This window comes from Oncorhynchus masou, chromosome 23, assembly GCF_036934945.1.
Source record: "Oncorhynchus masou masou isolate Uvic2021 chromosome 23, UVic_Omas_1.1, whole genome shotgun sequence".
In the NCBI taxonomy this organism is placed as follows: Eukaryota; Metazoa; Chordata; class Actinopteri; order Salmoniformes; family Salmonidae; genus Oncorhynchus; species Oncorhynchus masou.
The window spans coordinates 5,028,199-5,038,530 of record NC_088234.1 but is presented as its reverse complement, the minus strand read 5'-3'; the positions used below and the strand labels follow the sequence as shown (position 1 = coordinate 5,038,530).

The 10,332-nt window shown below is 38.5% G+C and overlaps 1 protein-coding gene across 1 annotated transcript in view; it reads left to right on the top strand.

Moving 5' to 3' along the window:
- The first annotated feature begins 388 nt into the window (after positions 1-388).
- Positions 389-10,332, top strand: part of LOC135510205 (broad substrate specificity ATP-binding cassette transporter ABCG2-like) — a 36,771-nt gene continuing 26,827 nt past the window's right edge. Inside the window, exon 1 of the mRNA XM_064930999.1 lies at positions 389-588. Coding sequence (XP_064787071.1) covers positions 389-588 — 200 coding nt within the window. The remainder of the gene's footprint in view (positions 589-10,332) is intronic.

The window sequence follows — 10,332 nt, the reverse complement described above, 5'->3', positions numbered from 1 at the left end:
GGTTACACAACACAGCTTTAGAGCTTGCAAGAAAAGGCATTTCGCTGTACTTGTGCACGTGACATTAAAACTTGACATTTGAAACAATCCACATCACAGTCCCCACTGCAAGGAGAATTAGGATTACATTGGTCGACTCGGTAGTTCAGCGTTCAACTCTCCATTTTTCAGTCGCAGGGTAAGTGACACAAATGTGATATTTGATAGACAAATTATTTGGCGACTGACTATTTTGTTGTGTTTTTTTAGCGATAGTTAATGAATGTGAATAGATGTTACAGTTGTTTAACTTTCAGATGGGAATGGTAGAGAGCAATAGGCAATGTTTACGTGATATAATTATTCCCACAGGCTACCTTGTTGTCTCATTTCTGACAGGACCTTCAGAATGTCGGAGAAGTACAACAGCCACATCCTGGTGATGGAGGACCGAGGGACTAACGGGTCTCTTGAGTCTACCGGTACCGCCAAGTCCCTTCAAGGTTCAACCGTTAGTTTCCATAACGTCCACTATAAGGTGACGCAGAGGAGTGGCTGTCTGTGTATCAAGAGGAAGACCACAACCAAAGACATTCTCATAGATCTGAAGTAAGTTGACTAGACACTGTTGTTGAGATTTAATCAGGCCTATATCTATATATCTATATCTATCTGTTGTTGAGATAAAATCAGTCTTATACATTTGTCGGCCCTTAATACGACCCATTTCGTCGCAGGAAGAACATAATCCCGCAGAAGGATTTTAATTAATTTTTTAAATCTTTAGAATCAACCACCAGGGGGCAGCGGTGTTTGTCGTAACAGACAGCAGGTCCAATGTGTTTCAGTTGAAGTAAACTATGTCCACTGATAAATGGACAATATCTAAAAGGGGAAGATATATGTTCGTTAGAGAAAAATATATTTTTTATTATTTTTTTTAGCATTTGTTTTATTATAGGTTCAAGGCAAACAATAATCAGAATAAATTCACAATAGGTTCAGTACTTGTGTGGCCCAGTGGTTACAGCCGCTTATATGCCAGAGTCGGCTCAAATCAGTCCAACTTTTGCCCTTCTCAATTTTCTAGTAGGCTCCTTTTCTAGTTACTCTCTGTGGGCTGTACTCTTAATCAGGCAATTTCTGAAGGAAGTGACTTATTACTCTGTTACATTTGACCAAATCACTTCAATTACAGTCGGATGAAAACCTAACTCCAAATGAAAACTCCAAATGTGTGTTTTAAAATATATATATATATATATATATATTTTTTTTTTACATGAATCGATACTATTGGTTTCCGCATTCAAGACGACTGGGACCTCGGAAGAAGGGAAAAAACACGCTCCGACTTTGAAAAATAGTTTTGAACCTTGTTTGGGTGTCAAAAAGATTTCAATTCAATTTCAATTTCATTTCAAATAACACTAATTGATGCATAAAATAACACTATTTCACACGTCTTCTATTGAACCTTGTTTGGTATTTGTGTGTCAAAAAAATACATTTCAAATAACACTAATTGATGCATAAAATAACACTATTTCACACGTCAAATAAGCTTGTTGACCAATCAGGACCTGAATATTAAGGTTGAATATTTTCCAGTAACACCCAGAATTTCCCGCCAAAACCCAGAAGTGCCATTCAAAAGCATATAAAGCCTTTTAATGGGCCTATATCCTATATCTTCACTCCTGAAGATATTTTTGTTATTAGGTTCTTAGCCAGACAAGATCTGAGGTTAAGTTACACGTTAACAAGTTGAGTGTAGGGGGCAGTATTTTGATGTTTGGATGAAAAACATACCCAAATAAAACAGCCTATTTCTCAGGCCCAGAAGCTAGAATATGCATATAACTAGAATATGCATATAACTAAAAAACACTCTGAATTTTCCAAAACGGTCAAAATATTGTCTGTGAGTATAACAGAACTGATATGGCAGGCGAAAACCTGAGGAAAATCCAACCAGGAAGTGCCTCTTATTTTGAAACCTCCCTGTTCCATTGCATGCCTTCCCTCCATTTAAAGGGATATCAACCAGATTCCTTTCCTATGGCTTCCTCATGGTGTGGACAGTCTTTAGACATAGTTTCAGCCTTTTATTCTGAAAAATGAGCGAGAACGATCACATCAGTGGATGGCTGGGTGTCCCCAGAGTTTTGCATGCGCCAACAGATTGGAGCAGACATTTATCTCTCTCCAATTGGAAAAGCTCCCGTATGGTTGAAATATTATCGATTATTTATTGTAAAAACAAACAACCTGAGGATTGATTATAAAAACCGTTTGACATGTTTCCACAAACTTTACGGATACTATTTGGAATTTTCGTCTGCCCGTCATGACCTGCACGAGCCTGTGGATTACTCAACAAAACACGCCAACCAAATGGAGGTTTTTGGATATAAAAATAATCTTTATCCAACAAAAGGAACATTTATTGTGTAACTGGGAGTCTCGTGAGTGCAAACATCAGAAGATCATCAAAGGTAAGCGATTCATTTTATTGCTTTTCTGACTTTTGTGACTAATCTACTTTGCTGCTAGCTGTTTGTAATGTTTTATCTGCTGAGAGAGATGTCCTCAGATGTCCTTGATTTCCCTGTAAAGCTTTTTCTGAAATCTGACACGCCAGGTGGATTAACAACAAGCTAAGCTGTGTTTTGCTATATTGCACTTGTGATTTCATGAAAATTAAATATTTTTAGTAATTTAATTTGAATTTGGCGCTCTGCGATTCAGCGGATGTTGATGGAAAATGATCCCGCTAACGGGATCGGTGCGCCAAGAGGTTTTTAACCTGTAATGGCTGCAATCCCAATACCAGGATCGATATGACAACTACCGGTGAAAATAGAGGCCGCCAAATTCAAACAACAGAAATCTCATAATTACAATTCCTAAAACATACATATGTCTTTTCTCATTTTAAATCTATTTTTGTTGTTAGTCCCACCAAAGTGTCTGATCTCAAATAGGCTTTTCAGTGAAAGCACTTACAAACGATTATGTTAGGTCTCCACCAAACCACAATAGGCACAGCCATTTTCCAGCAAAATATAGCCTTCAGAATAAAGATAGAATTAATCACTAACCTTGAATTATCTTCATCAGATGGGACTTCATGTTACATAATACATGCATGTTTTATTTGATAAAGTTTGAGTTTACATTGGCGCGTTAGATTCACTAGTTCCAAAAACATCAAGTGATTTTGCATAGCCACATCATTCAACAGAAATACTCATCATAAATGTAGATGGGATTATAGATATACCTCTCCTTAATGCAACCGCTGTGTCAGATTTTTTAAAAACTTTACAGAAAAAGAAATGTATGCAATAATCTGAGACGGAGCTCAATTTAAAAACACCACAGCCGCAAAGATGGCGTCAACATAAACAAGAAATTGCATGATAAATATTCCCCTTACCTTTGATGATCTACATCAGAAAGCACTCCAGGAATCCCAGGTCCACAATAAATGTTTGTTTTGTTCAAAAATGTCCGTTATTTATGTCCAATTACCTTCTTTTGTTAGAGCGTTTGGTATACATATCCAAACGCTAATTCTGGTCAGCGTTATATCGGACAAAGACTTCAACAACTTAAAAAAGTGATTTTACCGGTTCGAAGAAACATTTCAAACTAAGTACAGAATCAATCATTAGGACATTTTTAACATATAGCTTCAATAAAGTTCCAACAGGAGTATTCCTTCTTGTCTCGTGAGCCATGGAACGCAATTGACTACCATGAGGAAAAAGTGAGATCACAAAATGGCTGCTTGATGGACAGCTTGATGGACAGCTGATAGATTCTGCTCTCATTCACTCCCACAACAACGTAGAAGCCTCATTATAATTTCTATTGATGGTTGACATCTAGTGGAACCCCTAGGCAGTGCAACATCATTCAGGCAGTTAACCCACTGTTCCTAGGCCGTCATTGAAAATAAGAATTTGTTCTTAACTGACTTGCCTACTTAAATAAAGGTAAAATAAAATAAAATAAATAAATAAATAAATATCTCAAGGGGATTTCATTGGGGACTCTGGTGGATACATACAAGCTCAGATTTCTGACTTCCTGTTCTGATTTCAACTCAGGATTTAGCCTGCCAATATTAGTTCTGTTATACTCACAGGCACAATTCAAACAGTTTTAGAAACTTTAGTGTTTTCTATCCAATACCAATAATAATCATCCAAGCTACTCAATACTGCCCCTGCAGCCATAACAAGTTATGAGAGGAAACTGAAATGTTTGTGTCTTTCCGTTAGCTGATTTTGTTTTTTATAAAGCCTGGAATAAATAAGAAAAAAAGGTGTGTCAAGGTGCATCAAGATGGCTATAAATATATATGCTGATAGTGGACCACCTTGTTGGGTGCGCCAAGAAGTTAACTATCCTCTGCCTTTATAATATTATATATATTTAATATATATATATTATATTTCATTCTGCTGTTTGAAATTGTGTTTTGAGGGCGGTTGAAAATCAAATGGCTAGGTAGCTAACTAGCTTAGCTTTCACTAACCCAGAATCTGACAGACAGAGTTTAATCCCCTGCTTTTAGCTCTCTGTGGTAAATGTGGTCTCTTATGGTCAATCTTCCAATGATCTGCCTACAAATACGTCACAATGCTGCAGACACCTTGGGGAAACGACAGAAAGGGCAGACTCATTCCTCTTGCATTCACAGCCATATAAGGAGATCATGAAAGACAGAGCCTCAAAAATCCTTGTCATTTCCTGGATGCCATGTCATCTTGGTTTTGCCTGAAGCTCACGTTAAAGGGCACGCACAGAGAAGATATTTGTATTTCTGGACACGTCAGAGTGTTTTCTTTCGAACAGTAGCAATTATATGCATAGTCGAGCATCTTTTTGTGACAAAATATCTTGTTTAAAACGGGAACGTTTTTCTTCCAAAAATGAAATAGCGCCACCATAGGTGTAAGAGGTTAAATACAGGGTTAGCTAAAATACAGGATTAGCTTAAATACAGGGTTAGCTAAAATACAGGGTTAGCTTAAATACAGGGTTAGCTAAAAATACAGGGTTAGCTTAAATACAGGGTTAGGGTTAGCTAAACTACAGGGTTAGCTAAAATACAGGGTTAGCTAAAAATACAGGGTTAGCTTAAATACAGGGTTAGCTAAAAATACAGGGTTAGCTAAAAACAGGGTTAGGGTTAGCTAAAATACAGGGTTAGGGTTAGCTAAAATACAGGGTTAGCTTAAATACAGGGTTTGCTTAAATACAGGGTTAGGGTTTGCTAAAATACAGGGTTAGCTAAAAATACAGGGTTAGCTAAAATACAGGGTTAGCTAAAAATACAGGGTTAGCTAAAAACAGGGTTAGAGTTAGCTAAAATACAGGTTTAGCTAAAAACAGGGTTAGGATTAGCTAATATACAGGGTTAGCTTAAATACAGTGTTAGCTAAAATACAGGGTTAGCTAAAATACAGGATTAGCTTAAATACAGGGTTAGCTAAAATACAGGGTTAGCTTAAATACAGGGTTAGCTAAAAATACAGGGTTAGCTTAAATACAGGGTTAGGGTTAGCTAAACTACAGGGTTAGCTAAAATACATGGTTAGCTAAAAATACAGGGTTAGCTTAAATACAGGGTTAGCTAAAAATACAGGGTTAGCTAAAAACAGGGTTAGGGTTAGCTAAAATACAGGGTTAGGGTTAGCTAAAATACAGGGTTAGCTAAAATACAGGGTTAGCTAAAAATACAGGGTTAGCTTAAATACAGGGTTAGCTAAAAATACAGGGTTAGCTAAAAACAGGGTTAAGGTTAGCTAAAATACAGGGTTAGGGTTAGCTAAAATACAGGGTTAGCTTAAATACAGGGTTAGGGTTTGCTAAAATACAGGGTTAGCTAAAAATACAGGGTTAGCTAAAATACAGGGTTAGCTAAAAATACAGGGTTAGCTAAAAACAGGGTTAGAGTTAGCTAAAATACAGGTTTAGCTAAAAACAGGGTTAGGATTAGCTAATATACAGGGTTAGCTTAAATACAGTGTTAGCTAAAATACAGGGTTAGCTAAAATACAGGATTAGCTTAAATACAGGGTTAGCTAAAATACAGGGTTAGCTTAAATACAGGGTTAGCTAAAAATACAGGGTTAGCTTAAATACAGGGTTAGGGTTAGCTAAACTACAGGGTTAGCTAAAATACAGGGTTAGCTAAAAATACAGGGTTAGCTTAAATACAGGGTTAGCTAAAAATACAGGGTTAGCTAAAAACAGGGTTAGGGTTAGCTAAAATACAGGGTTAGGGTTAGCTAAAATACAGGGTTAGCTAAAATACAGGGTTAGCTAAAAATACAGGGTTAGCTTAAATACAGGGTTAGCTAAAAATACAGGGTTAGCTAAAAACAGGGTTAAGGTTAGCTAAAATACAGGGTTAGGGTTAGCTAAAATACAGGGTTAGCTTAAATACAGGGTTAGGGTTTGCTAAAATACAGGGTTAGCTAAAAATACAGGGTTAGCTAAAATACAGGGTTAGCTAAAAATACAGGGTTAGCTAAAAACAGGGTTAGAGTTAGCTAAAATACAGGTTTAGCTAAAAACAGGGTTAGGATTAGCTAATATACAGGGTTAGCTTAAATACAGTGTTAGCTAAAATACAGGGTTAGCTAAAATACAGGGTTAGCTTAAATACAGGGTTAGCTAAAAATACAGGGTTAGCTAAAAACAGGGTTAGGGTTAGCTAAAATACAGGTTTAGCTAAAAACAGGGTAAGGGTTAGCTAAAATACAGGGTTAGCTTAAATACAGGGTTAGCTAAAATACAGGGTTAGCTTAAATACAGGGTTAGCTAAAATACAGGGTTAGCTTAAATACAGGGTTAGCTAAAAAGTGCACGCTAACCAACGTAGCCAGGTGCATGGTGTTTCCTCCGACACATTGGTGCGGCTGGCTTCCGGGTTGGATGCGCTCTGTGTTAAGAAGCAGTGCGGCTTGGTAGTTGGGTTGTGTTTCGGAGGACTCCCTGGATATACGTCAGATTAACAACAAATTTGACAAAGCTTGAAGAATAAAAAAAAAAATGGGCAAATGTTACACAATTCAGAGACTTACCCAGAATTATGGTGCTTTTGTGAATACTTATGTAAATGTGACATTTCTGTATGTAATTTTCAATACATTTGCAAACATTTGTCATCATGGTGCAATTATGTTAATTAGTCTTATGTTAATTAGTCTAGCCAGCTATCTAAACTGGTAGGGATCATGGTCTAATTATGTTAATTAGTCTAGCCAGCTATCTAAACTGGTAGGAATCATGGTCTAATTATGTTAATTAGTCTAGCCAGCTATCTGAACTGGTAAGAATCATGGTCTCATGGTGTTAAATAGTCTAGCCAGCTATCTAAACTGGAAGGAATCATGGTCTAATTATGTTAATTAGTCTAGCCAGCTATCTAAACTGGTAGGAATCATGGTCTCATGGTGTTAATTAGTTAATTAGGAGTTCAATGATACAGTAGGCTAAAAAGAGATCACAGTAGCCTTTATGCTGTTGTCACGTCCTGACCTTAGTTCCTTTTTTTATGTCTCTGTTTTAGTTTGGTCAGGGCGGGCATTCTATGTGTTTGTTCTATGTTTTGTATTTCTGGTTTTGGCCTGGTATGGTTCCCAATCAGAGGCAGCTGTCGATCGTTGTCTCTGATTGAGAACCATACTTAGGCAGCCTGTTTTCCCACTTGTGGGTAGTTGTTTTCTGTGTCTGTGTTTTACCATACAGAACTGTTTCGGTTTTCATTTATTTCTCTTGTTCTTTTGTTTTCTGTGTTCAGTTATATTCTGGACACTTGCCAACGCTGCGCATTGGTCCGAAATTTCATACTTCCCGTCAGAGGAAGAAGAAAATCGTTACAGCCAAATAGGGCTATCTTCTGTTTACCACCCCTACCATATCAATTTACTATAGACTGTAGCCTTTACAGAGGAACCATATCAGTCTGAGAATGCTTTCTGATCCTGTAATGGGGAGACTAGAATTCCATGGTTGAATTCTATACTCACTAAGTGGCTCTAGATAAGAGCGTCTGTTCAATGACCCAACGTATGTGTTGTGCCACTGTGTGTGTGAAGTGAATTCACCTGGGGAGGAGGGGACGTACATGATAACTCAGATCAAACACAAAATATTACCTTCTGTATCAGAGGAAGGAAGCAGGTTCAGGAGACCAGCAGGAGGAAACACACACGCACGCACGCACGCACGCACGCATGCACACACACACACACACACACACACACACACACACACACACACACACACACACACACATACAGACGCACATGCACGCACGCACACACAAATACACACACTTAAACACACACACACACACACAAACACACACATTAACCTAAATAATATTAAACCCAGACATTTCCTAAATAATACCTATTGAATCAGAGGAAGGAAAGGGACTGGTTCAGAGGCTCAGCAGGAGGACACACACACACACACACACACACACACACACACACACTTGCACACACATTCACACGCATACACACACTTAAACACACACACACACTTACTTACACACACAAACGCACATGCGTACACAGACACACACACACACACACACACACACACACACACACACACACACACACACACACACACACACACACACACACACACACTGGGTCATGTGTCAGTACATGGACCCTGCTTTCATAAGTCCATTGTCTTACGTAGGGAAACGATGACACCCTCAACATGTAACAACAAACATTCTCCCATGGCTCAGCTACACTGAACAGAATATAAAGGCAACACGTAAAGTGTTGTTTCCAAGGAGCTGAAATGAAATATCCCCAACATTTTCCATACTCGCAAAAATATTTATTTCTCAAAATGTGTTTTACATCCCTGTTAGTGACCATTTCTCCTTTGCCAAGATAATCCATCCACCTGACAGGTGGCATATCAAGAAGCTGATTCAACCGTATGATCATTGCACAGGTGCACCTTGTGCTGGGGACAATAAAAGGCCACTCTAAAATGTGCGGTTATGTCACACAACACAAAGTTTTGATGGAGTGTGCAATTGGCATGCTGACTACAGGAATGTTCACCCGAGCTTTTGCCAGAGAATTTAATGCTAATTTCTCTACCATAAGCCACCTCCAACATTGTTTTAGAGAATTTTGCAGTGCAGTTGTCATGCATAGGTGTAATAGGTGGCAGGGAAGTCAGGTGCAGGAGAGTCAAGTGGAGTGTAAAATGGAGTCTTTTAATAAAGTCCACGGAGTATGCTCCTTAACACTAAATGTACATAAACAAACATGGGTACGAGGACCCGACGCGCACCTATACACCATCACACTACACTGACAATAAAACAATCTCTGACAAAGACATGAGGGGAAACAGAGGGTTAAATACACAACAGGTAATGAATGGGATTGAAAACAGGTGTGTGGGAAGACAAGACAAAACCAAATGGAAAATGAAAAATGGATCAATGATGGCTAGAAGACCGGTGACGTCGAACGCCGAGCACCGCCCGAACAAGGAGAGGCAATGACTTCGGCAGAAGTCGTGACAGCAGTGCAGCGTTTTGCTGATGTCAACGTTGTGAACAGAGTGCCACATGGTGGTGGTGGGGTTATGGTATGGGCAGGCATAAGCTACATACAATGAACACAATTGCATTTCAACAAATTTTGCACAAAAATACTGTGATGAGATCCTGAGGCCCAATGTGAGGCAATTTTTATTTTTGAAAGGTTATCTGTGATACCAGATACCAGAACCAGATACTGACTGGTTTCTGATCACACCAGATACTGACTGGTTTCTGATCACACCAGATACTGACTGGGTTTCTGATCACACCAGATACTGACTGGTGTTCTGATCCACACCAGATACTGACTGGTGTTCTGATCACACCAGATACAGACTGGTTTCTGATCCACACCCCTACCTTTATTTAGGTGTCTGTGATGAACAGTTGAATATCTGTATTCCCAGTCATGTGAAATCCATAGATTAGGACCTAATGAATTCCATTCCATTTAAATGGACTGATTTGTTCATATGAAATGTAACTCAGTATAATGTGTGTTCAGCCTCTCTGATTCAATCCCATCAGCTGTGGATACACCTTATAGCAGCCTTGACATGTTAAAGGATAATTTCTGATTGAGTCGACATGTTTACTGGAAATGCGGAATCATTGCCTTTAAACAAGGTACATAGCTGACAAAACATGATCAGATTGAGTCCAGGCCTCTAATAATTTTACTCTCTTACTAAATATATCAGTGACGATATTGTCACGGCCGTCGAAAGAAGTGGACC